This window comes from Pomacea canaliculata, linkage group LG10 (genome assembly GCF_003073045.1).
Source record: "Pomacea canaliculata isolate SZHN2017 linkage group LG10, ASM307304v1, whole genome shotgun sequence".
NCBI lineage: Eukaryota > Metazoa > Mollusca > Gastropoda > Architaenioglossa > Ampullariidae > Pomacea > Pomacea canaliculata.
The window spans coordinates 21,505,041-21,523,093 of NC_037599.1; the positions used below are offsets into that span (position 1 = coordinate 21,505,041).

Consider the following 18,053-nt stretch of genomic DNA (forward strand, 5'->3'; position numbering starts at 1 on the left):
TTTTTTTGGTGTAAATAATAAAATTGTTTAATGATATCTCTTGCCTACTATTTATGCGTTGTGAGGAAACGAGATTTTGAAAAGCTGTTGAATGTTTTCTTCATGGTGTGCAAGCCTGTGTACCAGTGTAAGTAAAAGTGAGAAAGGGTGAGGGATGCAGCAAGAGGGGAGTGGGAGTTGGGAGTTTGATGGGAAAACACGACTTCTCATGGGCGATCGGTGGGTATCCAATGGTTTTTTCGTGGGAAGGTGGGTGGGTCTTTCGTGGGAAAACATGGCAACCCGTGGGAATTCCCTACGAGGTCCCCTTAGGGTCCCGCTTCCAAAACCCGAGAGGGACCCAACTTTCTTCCCGAAGAGGTCCCATGAGGGACCCAAGAGTTCTTGCAGGCTGGGTTGCTCTCCAATGCCAAAAAAAAGTGATCAGCATTTAGTGAATCATAATTACCAGCAGAAGCAAAACTGAGTAGGACAGATCTTTTATGAATAGATGCGTCACTCTATTCCATTAACGGTGAAGCAATGTCGCAGTAAGGTAGAAAACATTCCAGTCCAGCTCAAACAATAAGACTGTGGAAGTCCAGTCGTAGAGAAAAATTTTCTAAGCATTTTCATGTGGTGACAGTATGGTGGAAGTCACAAGAGGGTGGGGTGGGGTAGGTAGAAAGAAAACTCATACTTATTTGTGTGAGACAAATAAGAAATGGGGGAAATTTGACTTATTGTTAAGTAATAATTTGAAAAAATATGAAAATCACACCATTTTTTGTTAGTCTTGTAATTATTTCAGCTGACAGTCTCTACCTGATTAGCTTTCTAAAATAAAGGTAACATGACCCAGTTCAATCCAATTTCTTGATTTAAAATAGGGGTGAGGAACTTTTTTCTCCAAGGGGCATTTGTGTTATGTAATTGTGGCCTCCGTGACAGTCATATGTGCGCCAACAATGAACAACTTTATGTTATTGGGGCCAACACGAATTTGTATTACTGGACTGCTGGCAGACGAATTTTTCGTTTAACTACTAAAACGAGGCTGATATGTACAAAACTTCCGGTTTAGTTACATACATTATTAAGCCTCGCCGAGACTAACAGCGCAGAACTTCGCAAGAGGCTAAGCGATGGTCTCGGCAGACATACAGCTAGCAGTCCACCTGTACACGTCCGTGATCCCACTGATTCTACATAGAAATCACAGCTGCAGATGGTAGTATGAGCTGTAGCGACTGCATCTATGCTGACGGTGTTCACCTTGAAAACAGTGAATTCTTTGTTTGAGACCTTAATTATTCTTCTTCTGTGTGTTTATATTGTTAAGCGCTTTGAGTCTGGCGCGATATATAAATGTACTGTTTATTATTCTTAGTTGGATTGTCAGTTAGATTATTTTTCGTGAACCATACAAAATTATCAACTTAAAAATTTGCCTTTATAACAGTGGACAGTCACGAACAGTTTATAATCGTATATGGCTATTTTAGTGCTTTTCTTGTGCCGATGTAGCGAGACAAATTTTCCAACCAAAAATATCGACTCCTCGAGGTCTGCGCATGCGCTGAAGGTCACAGTTCATAGCAGTCTTTACAGGTCATTTCCTGTAAGACTCGTGGCGCGGGACTATAAATGAAGACTACGCACGCTGAATGTTCTCTTTGATCATTGCAAATTACTAGTGAACTGTTCTTTCAGCGTTCTCTTCGTCGATCACAAATCGCAAGTGAATTATCTGTAACATTGTCGTCTACAGATAGTTGTTTCGTGCTTACCTGTGTTTTCTTTTAACTTTTTGTAGCTTAGTTCTGTCTAGTCGAAATCGAAACGTGATCTCCATCTTGATAAGCAATTGAATATATAATTGTTAAAGTTTTGTTGCATTGTTGTAGCTAAGAATTCAAGTGTCATATTTCTTAGCATTCCGAGTGCTTTACTGTCATTTGCCACCTTCCTTGCTGACCATATTAACAAATGTTAACAAGTTCCTCGTACAGCTACAGCTTGTGTAACAGGATGAATACAAAACTAGCCACAGCATTCAGCACTTTACAAATTTACCATCCAAGTAAAAACTGGTCTGCATGAACTCTGAATTAATGTAATACCCTCCTTGACACCCTTGCTTTATAAGTTTACTGCAGTCACCCCAAATGTATGTTTCTAAGACTTAACTTTCTTCCTATCTTTGCAGGTCCTTTAAAGCGCACAAAAGGAAGGAACAGAATTGTATTCACAATGATCATTTCACAAAGTTTGTTGAGCTGTATCCAATGCCATCAAAACTGCCACTCGAAGTGTGTCAAAAAATATTGTCATTTGTAAGAAGGTAAGTTCTATGACAGTATATTTTCTTGACCAGCATAAAAAATGTTTGAATATAAACAGCAGTACACATAATTTAGCAAGCCATGTGAGTACATTTTAAAGATGCTTGCATGATTTATGTGGGATAAAATTGTCTTTCGCAACATATTTCTCACGACACTTCCGCAAATACTTTTAAGGTACTTGACACTGTGGTGGCAAATGAACAAAGCTGGCGTGCTTATGTATAGACACAAGACTTTCATACCTTCATAAACAGACTTTTCACACTTATTCTGCCCCAAGTGATCCGCATTGCTCAGTATGACCCATGCACGCTGCAAGAGTATAAAGTTGGCGATGTAACTGTCTATTGCAGATGGAAGAACCAGACAAAAACAAAGACATGGCTGTGGTCATTATCTCCAGTGGAGATGAAGAGCCAGAAGGTAAGTGAAAAGCCTATGTTGGATACAGTATCTGCTGACTGATGAATCCAGAATCAAAGAGGAAGATTCGGTTCCCCAAGTGTTCACAAAGCAATTGCTTCTGGTGGCAGCATTTAACCAGAAGCGAGTCAATTATGGTTCGGAAAGGAAGGGGCTCGTGAAGAAAATGTCAGAAACTTGGATTGGCCCTTTCAGTTATCACTGTTATAGATGCGCTAATTACATCTTTGTAGGTATATATCTTTGTGCATACATACCTAGAAATAAAAGTGGTTGGCTACAGCTCAAATTTTTTGTGAACACTTCTTGGCAGCTAACAGGTACTTCAAAGTTGTAATTGTTTTATTTATGGATTTTCTTTTGTTGCTAGCAAGAACAATTCTGCAGTTCTTTTTCCGATCTTTAAAGGTTTGTGCTATTATTGTATTTTTTGTGACAGGATCGTGGACATAAACATGCAACAGAGTACAACTTGCTAAGGAGGGAAGCATAGGACAGCTGATACGAGCAAGGGTGCCATATGACCAACTGAAGCCCTATCTAGAAGATCTCATGGTGACTCATGTGTGGAACTTATTCCGTTGCAGATTTCATGTGCTATATCAGCGCCCCCCCCCCCCCAATGGCTATATCATTGGAAATGTTAGTGTCACAGATAGAGGAATGGTAAGCGAGATCCATAAACTTTTGAACTTGTGTCTATCCCAGTTACCACGGCAACTGCAGAAGGCAGTTTTTCTGTTATTCAAACAAGTAAAAACATATCTGAGAAGTTTCAATCAAGAAAGACGCGCTTGAATAGCTGCCTCATACACATGATTTTTAAATAAAGGGGTGATCTGCTCAATCTGGACAAGACCTTAATGTCCTTTGTTGACTTGCAAGCATCGAATGTGATCGACATTTAATTTATTCTGAATATTACCCCATTTCTTGAGGGTAAACCATATTTCAATGTTTGGTTTTATTTTTAACGCCGAAAGCATATTATGAAACACAGTGAAGGACCAGATCCACCTTAACATCTAACCAACAATTTTTGCCTTTCACCCAGACCCCGCACATGTAGCTGACGCTTACTCCTGCCTTCAGAACTTAAGCACAATAAAACCCCAACAGATAACATGTAAACTGCAACATTTATTAATACAAGCTACAAGCAATAGTAATACAACATAAACTGGAAAGCAAAGTGGAAAACTCTTCATGCATTTTTTTTTTATAAATCACATGCCATATAAAGGGTTAGATGTACTTGATTACTAGTCCGTGAAAGGTGTCAAAAGAATTAAGAGAAGGAAATTTTCAGAGAAACTTTCCTGCAGGCAGTGTTTCTCACACCATGATGAAATTCATGTGTGTGATGGTGCAACAAAATCAAATATGATTCTGTTGTATAGAAGATGGAAGTAAAAAGGATCCTGCTCTTAATAATGCATAATTGACAATCTTACTTTACACCAGGGCAACCAGTACTCAATGAGAGTGGAAAGAAAAAACAACCCTCAATTCCTGGTTCAGTAATGGTACATTTAGTCCTACCAGAATACAATATTAGGCCTCAAGTCTAGGATATGCAATATGAAAACCTACAGACACCAAAAAAAAAAAAAAAACTCTTGCTGCTTATCTGTGAGAACAAGACAATATTCTAGCAAAGGTGATTGTCTCCCTCTGCCACTGCTGCCAATTTCACTTTTTAGGTCCACTTGTAGATTAGGCTGTATTAGAATGCCATTTCTGGTAAGAGGAGTGTAGCCAAACTTCCAAATCACAAATATAGTTAAGACAACACAGTACACAGTTTCAGCAGACAGTGAACCTGGAAGAAAATACAGATCAGGAAGGATGCTAGTTATTGCTTATAACATTTTAGTCAGTGTTGTACGTAAGGAAACAAGTGTGAAGGTATTCACAATTCATTAAAATTCAAGAATACAGCCATAAAAGTACATCACTGGTGGGGTGGGGAGAACATTTTCAACCACTCCTACAAAACATATCTAACAAAAGGCACCAAAAGTGCACATGATCACGTACACCTGCACACACGCACACAAATGGTCTTTATTATCCCAAGCCATGACAAAACAAGTTTTGATGCACAAAGCTTGCAGAACTACACAATACACTTTTCCCATTTCAAAAACCTAGCTATGCAGCATCTGCACAAAAAACCCCTTGCAGGAAGAGCTAGCGGCCAGTTTCTCACCACGATACTTCCTACCATGAAGATTTGGGGAATACCATTTGTATTCTCTTCATGTGCCTGATATTTAATGCAACCTGCAGACATCTTCGGCACACTCTTTTAACCCCTTCAACATGACTCACTGTTTTCAGACCTGCTGTATAAACCTAACAAGTTTAATATACTGCTGATTATATACTGTTAATTAAACAAAGTGCTACAAGAATAAAAAATTAGCATTGTCTCCACTTTTGAAAGTTTTGTACACGTGGTTTTAAAAATAAATACTTTCTAGAATTTAGACTGCTATTTAAAAGGGTTAAACCACACTTGGGGTCCTTCTTCAAGTGATTTTCAAAGTTTGCATCAAACAGCCTACCACAAACATCCCATACTAAAAATAGCATGTATAAACAGTAATGAACACATCAGCTGTGTGTTTTTTGGGGGTTCCTTCATCTCAGCTCCTGTGACCTGTCACAACAATATCTCTCTATATACACACACATACATAAGGTACTACTAAGACTGAAAGGGAAAAGAAATGGTAATAAAAATATTTTAGTTTGCACTAAATTGTGGGACATTCACAATGTCAGGCATTATGAAGAATGAATGAGAACAATGAAATACTTGCATCACATCAGCGACAAGATGAGGACAAGTGTAAAGTCTAAAAACACACCAAATTTATGTATAAGATGGTGTGTGGAACATCCACCCACCCACACAAAGTCTATAAGACTGCAGTAAAAGAATTCTTTATACAAGAAAACAACAACAAAAAAACTACCCAAAACTTCGACAATTTGAACTGTACAAATTTGCTGCCCAGATGAACCACAATCTTCACCATCACACAGATGAAGAAGAGAGAAACTGGTTTTACTATGTCCAAGGATATACACTTTGCTTTACAAGAAGGTAAGGAGGTTAACTTTCAGTACAGAACAATAACTTAGGATTACATTTAAAGTTCCACCTTCAGGCATATCACAGATTTCATGCCAAACAGCATGGTACAGCCGAGGAAGTTGGCAAGAAGACTTTCTGCTATATTGTTCTCCAAGCTGCACAATCATCGTTATTAGAGACCACGCAACCTGTCACACAGTAAGCTTCACGAAAGACCACCACCAGAAAACTTCACACTATTGTTCTTGCTGCAGCCCACCATGAATGCTGCATAGAGTACTAAATTTTAAGTTTTTAAAATGTTCTCCCTATCATTACTAACACTGCTACTCAAGACTTACTGAATCTAAAATACTAACAACTTATGCTAGAGAATTTGGAGACGGCAAGGAATGGATGTAAAATATCCACGACTAGACTATATGGAAGATATATGTGTGTGTGAGAGTGCCACTTTACAAAGCACATGTTTCAAATCAACTAAGAATATATACATCAATGCATGTGCACATTATTTCACTCCTTGTCCTTTTGACCTATACACACAACAGTAAGATCAAGAGCAGATGGCAAGACACAGCCTTGTGTCTCTTCAATATAACAATAATACAGTTCAACTACTTGGGGAGAGGGAAAGCTGCTACATCTCTGCAACAGTAAGTGTGAATTATATAATCAATTTCAGTCCCTCACACATCTTACACCAAATTCAAGAACATGCCTTTATGTATGTCAGTCACACCAAACATCTACTCAAAACGAAGGGCATGAAATTTTAACCTTGCAATATTTTTAACAAGAAATTTTCTTTAGCAAGCAGCTGCCCCATTGGAAAACAGACGGTTTAAAGTGAGGGAACAAAACATGAAAATGCAAATATACAGCATTCCTTTCAAAATAGCAGTAAATGATAAGAACATCCATCAGGTCTAAACCACCAGCAGGGCCTTTAACAGTTGGGAGAGAAAGCTATTGCCCCAGGGGTGCCCAACCCGCGAAGATGCTTCATCCGCCCCTCTCATTTTAACCACACACAAAATTTTATTTTTAACTGATTCTGGCAAAAACTGCCATGTTCTGACCCACAAGACTTTATATCATGTCCAGTGCGGCCCTCTGTGAGAAAAGGTTGGGCACCACTGTACTATCCTAAGGGACTGAGGCATTACTTCAATATAAACAAAAATATCATGAAGCACAGCTGTGTAACAGTGCTACAAGCAACCCACCACACACAATATTAAGTTGCCATATTCTCCTTACAATCTGAACTTTGCATCTGTTATAGACAAGCCTGTAAATATCTGTAATATAATATAAGTAAATAATAATTGCAAGGCCAAAAGCATACAGTGTCTGTGGCTTGAGGTATGACTTACATAAACCCTCATTACAAAATCTAACAATTTTTTCATACAATTTTTTATACTTACAATAAGAGTTAAAATTGTTATTATTTATTACTAATCAATAGTAACAGATGTTCAATAGTATCCCTTGGCTGTCAGTCACTCAAAAACCATGTTAGACTGCTATTTCTTGAAAGTTTGCATTCCAAATTAGGTAGAATAAACACGAGCTAAAGAAAGCTGACTTACTGACAAAGACCTGCCCATCTTTTACATATAATTATATACAGATATAAAAATTATGTATAGAGCACATTATATGCATATATTATAAGCCCCAAACCTTCTCCTGCATTTTTCCCTTCTCCAATAAATCAGGTACCCATTCCTGCAGAGCAGCTGCTGATGCACAGAGGTTTTCTAAAAGGTCCAAGAAGGCCTTGAACCACGACACAGACCTTCTATCTGAGCACACTTCATCTCTAACATATAGAGACTTCCCAAACTACAAACAGCATCGTTCCCATTCCCCAACCCTGCCAAAGGCAGAACAAATAAAAATCTGTGAATGCAGGAAAAAACCCAAAAGGTTTAATCTGAGACTGCTCTTGCTTTTTGTTTCAATGGCTCTTCAGGTGTATCCAACAATGCCTCTGGAGGTCCCACAACAGGCAAGAAGAAAGAGGACAGGTGGCTGGCAGACTCCAAGCAACATGCACCATTTCCCAGACTCTGGGCCGTGGTCTCTCACAGTGAACTACAGGTCCTACATTGACCAGACGTACAACAAGCCAGGAAAAGCAACACAGGTGTTCTATGGGCCATTCCCTCATCCCATCTCCCAAAACAAAAAGCCCTCCTTCGACCTTGTGTGAATAAACTTTATTCAACTTTCACAATTGTTTCTTGGCTGACTTACTGAGATACTGAAATCTAATTCCAGCAAAGCCAGTCCACAAATCTCTCCAACATTGTATGCTTCACTTTCAAAGGTCAAATCAAAGTGATCTCACTGGCAGGCTGTAAGCCTTCAGGTCTTGCCATCAAATACCACACAGATGGAGGAGTGGAAGGTCTAGTGGCATGGAAGAATCTTATGATCAGGTGTGCACTAACCGCATGCAATCCATACCCATCTGTGAAAACAAGCTGTGGTGGTCACAAACTATCTGCCTGCCTCCCAGCTGCCTCTTGTCTTTATGAACCACTGCCAGGGGCAAGCATTGCAACATAATCGATCTTCTTCTTGGGGCGGGGTCCACCTCTTTCCTGCTCAGGATAGAAAAGACTGTACTTGCGTTCTGTGGCCATAGACTGTTGTGAAAAAAAAAACCAAAAGCTTAAAATAAGCACATCCCACTGATAAAAAAAAGCAGATGTAATATAACAGAACACCAATTTAATATGACAATAAAGGCACCGTCTCACTTCCGCTTCAATTAAACATTAATTACAAAACAAAGTCATAATATATTTCTAAGTTTTTTTTTAAAAATTAAAAACTTAGGAAAATCAGGTACTAACTAGACGAGACTTCACATGTTTGGGAAGTTCTTCATCTTCAGTCCACAACTCTGCACGCCTCAAGATGAGCTGCGACCCATTTTCAAATTCCACCTGGTTAAGAGATATCAAACCTCACCAATTAGTTTGAGAACTTAAGTTCAATAACATGTTCTGATGGTAAGAGGGAGATATGCACTGAATTTCAATTTCATCAATTCATCAAATAAACTACCTGAAACAATTAGTTTATTTATAAAAATATTGCTGAGCAATTGCCACCAAAGACATTTTATACTAAATGGTTACTGAGGAGATTGTGTTCTCCCATCACAAAGATTCATAAAATAAATTAAAGAAGAGGCAATTCATACACTGCAATAAACAGCACTTTGCTGTATTGATAGATTGCTTTTACCTGGAAATTAAGTTATCTAACTCTTCAGCCAAATTTAGCAAAGGCATAATAAGCATGACCAAGTAAAAACTGAAAATGACAAAAAGCATTAAATGGTTTTTAAGAATACTATTTCAACATTTCAATAAATGAATTTGACTTTATAGGCATCTGAAATCATGGTTCGTGGAAGGAAAGCAGACTAGTTGATCTTCCTACTATGACCTCTCTAAGTTACAATCTGATTTTGGTGGATTTTAGAGAGTCTTAATAAGGAGGTTATACTGTACTTTGCAATATAAGAATTGTTCTAAAGGAAAATAAAAAAGATTGATTTATGTATAACATGACACAAGACTTGCCGTATATTCATCCTGATTATTGACACCACGGAAGACAGCTCCATAAAGGTCTCCATCTGTCCAGCGAACCTGGATGTGCTTCCCAACTGAGGGTGGTCCCTCACTGATACAGTTGTGACCCTGTTATGAACACATCCTACTGTATTAACACTACCATCAGCATTCATGTACCTATGTCCACTTTCACTGATCATGAAGCTGTAATACCTTATCTCAAGTTTGTATTTCTTTTCACTCATTCACACATATCACAAGATACATATGGACAAGAAACCACAGTACATCATGTCATTTAACTTCAAAAATCAATTTATGCAACACACCACAATTATGTACAACAACAGTACAGCAGCAGTGTTGCAAACAGTACATGCATGACAGTAATAGCTTTAGTAGTTTTGTGGTTTCATAGATGACAAACATTTACTCTTCTGAGGTGATGCTACTGGTTAATGAAAAGACAGAACAGAGGGCACAAGGACAACATCATGGGCAGAGCCAGAAACATGCTGTTTTGAAGCACAGTGACCTAAGCCCTCAAGTGCAATTAACTATTTTCTTTTAAGATAAATACGATCTTAAGATTAATATCCCTACAAAGGGTATGATCCTAGCTTATCTTCTTAACGGTTCAATTGTCAAGAGTTTGGAGGATGGGAGATACTTACAACAATGTCTTCTGGAAGAAGATCATCACTAACAGAGCCATCATCAAAATCAACTTCATACAGACGATTACGCTGTACTTCCATTATTGTGGCATGGTAATATCGTCCATTTTTATGCTTTGCTATCACTCTCCCTCCTTCATACAAGTCATTCAGCTGACGGTCTTTAACCTACAAAGAAACAGCATGAGACTTAAAAAAAGTTTTGTACATTACTTTGATTGACTGACACTTTGAAGGCTTGATAAATAAAATCACTAAAGAGATATACGAGACACCAACATGCATGCTGAAACCTGTAAAAAAAATGTTACAAGTAAAAAGACAGCCAACCATTTCGGTGCTCTTTAAACAAGAACACATGGAGGAAAGGCCAAACATTATGCTGTCCCAAATCAAGAAAGAACTACCCACCTTTTCACGATGACTGGTCTGGTGACGATGACATGTGCAATAGATAGGAAATGGCCAGTCACTAGTTTCAAACTGCACACCTGCTGCATAAGCACATGTTGGGTGGAAAGCCAATGTGCATCGCCCATGAGAACACTGGATACAGGTGGAAGGTTGAGATGAACTGCTAGTCACAGGGCCACACAGTGAACAGCGCTGTCAAAAGTCAAAGATACAGATATTATCGCAGGTACAGAAATAGAATCATATTCTCTACTTCTGCTTTTTTTCCCCACAGGAGTCAGGTACACAATATCAGTTTCTCATTTCCACATTTACATACAAAGAGTGAAAACACATTATGCTATTCAGTTAAGGCTTTTGTGTTGTCTTTTGTATCAGGCCTTGCAAATTACATGCTCTTTCTAGATCCAGATGTATTCCTTTAAAAAAGCCCAAGTCTTTCAAAAGAAGCTAAAACACTTGTGATTTACTTAAACTGTTTCATGTAGTTCTGTCAGTGAAGTTCTGAATACTGATGCGATGTCCTTTTAAAGCAGGGGTCTCAAACTCGCGGCCCGCGGGCCAACTGCGGCCCGCCGGACAAAAGTTTGCGGCCCCCACCTCAATATCAAAGTTTCATGTTAGTGCGGCCCGAGTTTGATACTGTTATATCTTCTCCTCTCTCGCTCCCACAGAGGCAGCCCAACGTGTCTTATTTGAACAGAGAAAGTTGCAGTGCACAAAGAATACAATTTGAAACGTCATACACAACTAGACATGCTGAGAGAGTATGCAAAATACCAGGGAGATGAGAGAGTCAGCAGGGTTGCTAATCTTAAACACATCTACTGAGGCAACAAAAAATTTCTTTAAGAAAGCAACCAAAGAGAATGACGCAGCAGTCGAAGCTAGCTACGTGGTTAGTGAGATGATTGCTAAAGCAGGAAAGCCATTCAAAGAAGGTGAACTTTTTAAAAATGTGCATATTACAGGCTGCATGTATTGTCTGTCCAGAAAAGAAAGGTCAGTTTAGCAACATCAGCCTTTCTGCCAACACTGTAGCAGAGCGCATTTCTGAAATGTCAAGTGACATTTATGATCAACTGTGTGAGAAAGCAAAATGTTTCAGTGTATACTCAGTCGCTCTTGATGAGACCACAGACATCACCGACACTGCCCCAACTCGCAGTCTTTGTCCGCGGTGTTGATGACACTTTTGAAAGTCATAGAGGAGTTGCTCACAGTGATTCCAATGCATGGCCAGACCACCGCTCAGGAGATATTTCACCAGCTGTGTGATGCCATTGAGAATGCCGGTTTGCCTTGGAGGAGGTTTGTTGGAATAACAACTGATGGAGCGCCATCAATGACAGGGAGGACTGGTGGCACTTGTTCAAAAAAACCAAAAAAAAACAAAAAACAAACAAAAAACAAAAAACAAACTGGAAGAGGAAGGTGTGGAGGAGGGCCATTGCTCTGCACTGCATTATTCATCAGCAGGCCCTTTGCAGCAAATGCCTGAAGTTTGACAATGTGATGTCTTCGTTGTGAAATGTATCAACCAAATCAGATCCAGCGGCTTAAAGCACAGAAGGTTTCGTGCTTTTTTAGAGGAAATGGAGTCAGAATATGGGGATGTGCTCTACTTCACCTAGGTACGTTGGCTCAGCAGGGAAACATATTGAAGAGATATTTTGAGTTGAGAGCCGAAGTGAAAGCCTTCATGGATCGAAGATGGGGTTGCTGTTCCTGGGCTAAGTGATCCAAAATGGCTCATGGACTTAGCTTTTTGGTTGATATGACACATGAGCTTAACGTACTGAACAAGAAGCTACAAGGTCAGGGGCAACTTGTCAGTGCTGCCTAATGACAACGTGAGAGCATTCTCGACAAACTTATGTTATGGAAAGCCCAGCTTTCTCAGACAAACCTTTGCCATTTCCCCAGCATGCAAGGCACTCATGGATGCAGGCACACCGTTCAGCGGTGAAGAGTATGTGGATGTCATTTTGAAGCTACAGGAGGAATTCGATCACAGATTTGCGGATTTCAAGACGCACAGAACCACATTTCAAATTTTTGAGGACCCTACTCCTTTTATGTACAAGATGCTCCTCCTGTGCTTCAAATGGAGCTCATTGACCTGCAGTGCAATTCTGAACTCAAAGCCAAGTTCAGGGAGGTGAGTGGAAAAAGCAGACAAGCTCGGGCAATTTTTGAGAGAATGGCCCCTAGCTTCCCTGAGCTTTCCCGAATGTTCAAGCGGACCATGTGTCTTTTTTGGGAGCACATACTTGTGCGAAAAGCTCTTCTCTACCTTGAACTTCAATAAGTCAAGTACAGATCCAGACTTACTGATGAGCATCTTCAAGCCGTACTGAGGGTCTCAGCTGCTTCCTCCCTTAAGCCAAATGTGGCTCGGCTATGCGAGAGCAAGCGCTGCCAGACCTCTAGCAGCAAGAAGTAGGCAGAAGAAGCCATGTTCAAAACAGTTTATCTTCAATGTTCCATTCATATTCAGAAAGTTAAATGTTAAAGAAATGCTAATACAGACATTTGAATCTGAATAATAATAATTACATTTCTCTGGTCAGCATCTATATTTTCTTCAGTCTTCTATATATCTGCTGTATTATTATTATATTTTCATTTTCAATTATTCATTTATTACTAATTGATTTATTTTTTCTTATGAATTTGTTAATTTATTTTTTATTTTTTAACACAAAAATAAGATGAAAAAAATAAGACATTATGATGACATTGGAATGTTTTTGTAAGAGCTTTTCTTGTGGAAAACCTGATGCGGCCCGGCCTCATCCAGACTCTGCCTCCAGTGGCCCCCGGGTAAATTGAGTTTGAGACCCCTGTTTTAAAGCAACTATTTATGAGAATAAGTGCAGTAAGCCAATGGAAAAGGAGATAAACTGGGTTAATCTTTTCATATTAGTTGTGAAAAAAACACCAATGCTATAGAGATACTTCTGCTATCAGGCTACTTAAACATTTTTATTTCCATAAAACTCACATTTTGATCACATAGCAAAGGCATACCTCAAAATTTGGTAAAACTTGTAAAAATTCTTACTTTAAAAAAAAAATAAAAAAATCAGAAACTACTTAGTTGCAAAAGTAAACAATAAACACGGGCATCTGAGTCTGGAGTCGCATTAAAGCTATTTTTTTTCTCTCAAGGGACCTAACTAAAGGATCAATGATGATTTTGACAGCATTATGCTCTAGGTCAGGGGTCTCAAACACGCGGCCCGCGGGCCGAATGCGGCCCGCGAAACATTTTTGTGCGGCCCTCGGCCACGTCCGCGGTGTATATGTATGTTGTTCTTGGTGATTAACTCCCGCAGTGAAAATTACCCCCGTTATTAGTGACAGAGACAACGTCAACTTATTTTAATAAACTAAACTGCCTGTGCATGTAATAAACTACACTAAATGTAATTAATAATTATAAAAACGTTATTTTAGCATTAACTGCAGTGACAGTAGTGTTCGTAAAATTTAATGAAAAAACATTTTCTTTTCGTGGTGCGGCCTGCTGACTGGCTGTTACTTTCCACTGCGGCCCACATGCTAATATGAGTTTGAGTCAGCTTGGTTATGTCATTTTACAAAAAAAAAAAAAAAAAAAAAGCTTTCGAATACAGCAGTTGTGCATGTTGAATTTTGAGAATAAACATCTGATAACTTCTGAAGTGCATTTGTATGACTGTAACCTGGTCAAGGTCGGTAGTTGTAAATTCTGATTGGTTATATTCAAAGTGCGTGTATGCCATGTCCATATTAGGGTTTTTCGGGCTCTGCCTTGTCTAGAAAGTGGAAATCAGCATGTGTAAATTTCCATTGGCCCTGAATGTGCTTATGTTTGAATGGCAAATGGATGCTCTATCTGCTGGTATGCAATACGACCCAGTTTCTTTTCAAAAGACTGATTTGCTGTGTCCCAAATATTCTCCATTTTTTTTCCGAGAACAATGAAAATATACACATTTCTAAATGATTTAGTAAAAAATGATGGAGCATGGACAGTGGATGCTGAACATTTATAATATTCCCTAATCTCAAAATTAACATTTTTGCCAAATTTCAGGGCCATGTCTTAAGCATTCAACTGTCAATGTACAACAAATAAATATTGTATTCTGTTTCAGAAAAATGGTACCCTTACTTACCAGTTTTTGACGAGCAGGAGACAGCTGGGAAACATCAATAAGATTGCGTTCACGAACATCGACAAAGCTGACCTCAAATACTGCAAGTGCACACACAACATGAGCCCAGTTCCCGTCTGTGGTGGGCTTTAAAGCACCACCTCTGAGCACACACAGGCAGCATTCCTTTAACAAACATAAAAAAAAAATTAAATAAAAATCTCATGATAGAAATTTATGAGACAAATTTGTATTATCTGCTTGTGTAGATCTGATGCTACTAAAAGAGCGATCATCTATCACATTTCTCACACAATATACTGCAGTTTGTTTGAATAAAGAATATAAGATTAAATTATTGTTTTGAAATGATCGCTAACAACTTGTACTTACAGCATGTGTAGAAAATGCTGCACAGCGACTGCATTTCCAACTGTCAGGATTACCAACATGTCCAGCTCCGTAACAGCCTAAAACAAGGGTTTACTTTTTTCTAAAAAAACTTAATCCACAATCAAGAATGTCATGGCACAAAAAGAAAAATGTTACAAAAATTAACTAAAACTAAAGAGCGAAAGTCTATACATTTTTATAATACTGTGTATACAGGCTATTTATTAAAAAAGAAGGGGGAAAATAAAAAAAGTACAGAAAAACACTCAGTACTGACTGGCATGAACACAGATGTTGCAGGTAGAACAGATTAGTAGTGGAGACAGGCCATCCTGCTCCAACAATGAATAGTCACAGAATGGTTTCTGGTTGGTCTTGCTAATAGCAAAGAGCGTCTCAGGAATCATGGGCAGGGAACGTTGAGGAACAACCATTTGTAGGCCTGATTCATCAAAGATGCCTTGCTCACTTTCAACCTGCCAGTGAACATTTTGTTTTCATTATCACAAAACATATATGGTTATAACTGTCATAGAATATAATGCAATCATGATGACCAAAACCTCCTTTATGACCAGACTCAAACAGCAACATACAGACATCTCCCTTTCTAACCCACCCTCCATCTGCACTGATAGAATCACAACATTCATTTTATGAAACATCACTGTCAGGCTGCTTACATCAAATCGTTTAAAGAAGGCACATATACAACAGTTGGGGGGACGATGGGACATGGCTCGATTGTAGGCCCGCTCAGCTGCCATGTTGACAGGTTGACCCTGCCAAAGCTGAGTCAAATGTTGAGCCCACAATGGTGAATGGTGGGAATTTGCTGGCTCAACTTCTGATATTGGGCCATCTGCACACCAGCAATTTTAACACATCCATTAAAATCCAATATGTTAAAACTACTGTTATCTTTATGAACATTTTTTATTCCATGTTTTTCAAATGATATTATGCTTAACAAATGTGATCTGTAATGGACATTCTATCATCTTACATTAAAACAATAGTTTTGACCATCAATTTAGTGACCTTTAAAACTGCCATCAATACAATAGCAGTCAAAAATATGATTAGAACATTGGATAAAGTTCAATGTAAAATACTATTCCCTTACAAACATCACCTACAAAAAAAAAAACAAAAACAAAATTTTGACGTGTTTGTATACAGATGTATGACATATGGTTCCAGCTCTCTGTCTGAAATCTCTCCAATGTAAATGTTTTCATGTACAATATTAAAATCTATCAAGTCACCAAAGTTTGTATGCTGAAGCAATGCTAAGCTCTCATGAGCAGTCTTCCCCACAGTAAGAACATTGCATACCTTCATCGGAGAAACTGGTTCTGATGGTTGAGACAGAGTGGGTATTTTTTAGGGTACAGGACACTGGTACTGCAGAGGGGCCATACTTCTTACGTGGTTTGGTTATCATAGGCTTAGTGCTAGAGCTATTGCCGTCATGATTGTCTGGTGGTTCAGAAATGGAATCATCAAAATTGCTGCTATGGTCACTTTCACTCCCAGAGTTTTTTTTCACACGTGAGTCTTTTTTCACACTTTTATTTTCATCGGCATCACTACTGGAGCTTGATGTCCTTGTCTCCTTCTTGCCTTTTTGATGTTTGGTGGCAGACCTACTGGATGCAGCAGACTTCAGCTGCTTGCAGCCCTGCAAAGAAGGTAAAAAATAAAGTTGCATGGTGCTGACTACAGTGTTTCGGCAGCAACAATGGCCAAGAATTTTAATGAAGAATTGCAAGAGTATTATTTCTTGTAAAACCTGCAATCATTTTTATGGACATGTAGACAGACTACAAAACAAAGGAAAACCGCATGACACTGTGCCAAAAGTTTGTGAAGTGAATCTGAACTGGAAACATAAATGCCATACGATATACCCAGCTCTTGCCTTTATTATTATTAATCTTGTGTTTTGAGAATGAGGTACTGCTGCAAATCAATGATTAGAAGCAGCTAATACAGAAAAAAGCTGCTGACTTGTGCAGCAACTTTTGCCAAGTTCTCCATGCAAACCTGTTGGCACATCCTTACATAAAGCGTCAATCCAATTATAAAATAAGCCTAATGCAGGGATGCCCAACCTACGGCCCGCGATACGGTGCCATCCGGCCCGCGAAACTTCTGCCCACAGTGCAGGAAGTCGGCATGTTAGTAATAAAAAAAGACCTAAAAAAAAAAAAAAAAAAAACGAAAAAAAGGGAAGAAGAAGTATTTATCCCTACGTAGGGGCGTCTCTCAATCTTTTTTTCGATGGACGAACATTTCGATTCAGTGCTCCGACTTGGTGTCTCTACGATGCAGCCGGACATTCAGAAGTTGGTTTCAGGGAAAACAGTTTCAAATATCCCACTAATTACTACATAATTAATGGTAAATACAACTTGTTTCTAATAAAAATGGTATCTGCTCTATTTTTTTCTCTTTTTTTTTTGTATTTTTGCGGTGAACTGGCCCGTGACACGCATGTCGGAAATGTGTATGGCCCGCAGGCCGAAAAAGGTTGGGCATCACTGGCCTAATGTATCGCAGACGATTTTGCTGTTTGAGCACATGTAAAAATGGTTAATTATGTAATGCATGCATGTGCAGCACTTTTCCAACAAACTGCACTTAATCCATGGAAGCTCCATTCTTAAGGGCAGTAGGAAAAGTCATGATATATTTTAGTAATAGATGGTGCTAGCTCATTTTTGGAAGTACTGAAGTCATTCACATCTATGTTATTGTCTCATTTGACAGCTGACAGTTCTAGCTTCATTCTAAAACAGGGGTGGGTAAAGTATGACACATGGATGTCTTTGAACCAGTCCGCCTGCCAAAATGTGACGTGCACTTGTTTTCAGTTGTTTTTTATTTAGCCTAGATTAATTTGACCAAAAGTACAACAGCATTTGAAATCGGCAGTCCGTAACATTCTCACACAGAAA

At 38.8% G+C, this 18,053-nt stretch overlaps 1 protein-coding gene and 1 long non-coding RNA gene across 4 annotated transcripts in view; one reads left to right on the top strand and one right to left on the bottom strand.

The window, feature by feature from the left end:
• The first annotated feature begins 329 nt into the window (after positions 1-329).
• On the top strand, positions 330-4,366 carry LOC112573290. The gene is made up of 3 exons (XR_003101202.1): positions 330-2,323; positions 2,681-2,750; positions 3,190-4,366. It is a non-coding gene; the product is annotated as an uncharacterized LOC112573290 (long non-coding RNA).
• The window catches only part of LOC112573289 (lysine-specific demethylase 4B-like), a 31,818-nt gene continuing 17,640 nt past the window's right edge, over positions 3,876-18,053 (bottom strand). For all 3 annotated transcript variants that reach the window (XM_025253515.1, XM_025253514.1, XM_025253516.1), the window contains 10 exons: positions 16,429-16,774; positions 15,774-15,952; positions 15,368-15,566; positions 15,091-15,167; positions 14,719-14,883; positions 10,550-10,744; positions 10,136-10,306; positions 9,468-9,587; positions 8,730-8,822; positions 3,876-8,519 (listed from right to left, as the gene is read on the bottom strand). In XM_025253515.1, the coding sequence (XP_025109300.1) occupies positions 8,403-8,519; positions 8,730-8,822; positions 9,468-9,587; positions 10,136-10,306; positions 10,550-10,744; positions 14,719-14,883; positions 15,091-15,167; positions 15,368-15,566; positions 15,774-15,952; positions 16,429-16,774 (1,662 nt within the window). In that variant the 3' untranslated portion in view covers positions 3,876-8,402. The remainder of the gene's footprint in view (positions 8,520-8,729; positions 8,823-9,467; positions 9,588-10,135; positions 10,307-10,549; positions 10,745-14,718; positions 14,884-15,090; positions 15,168-15,367; positions 15,567-15,773; positions 15,953-16,428; positions 16,775-18,053) is intronic.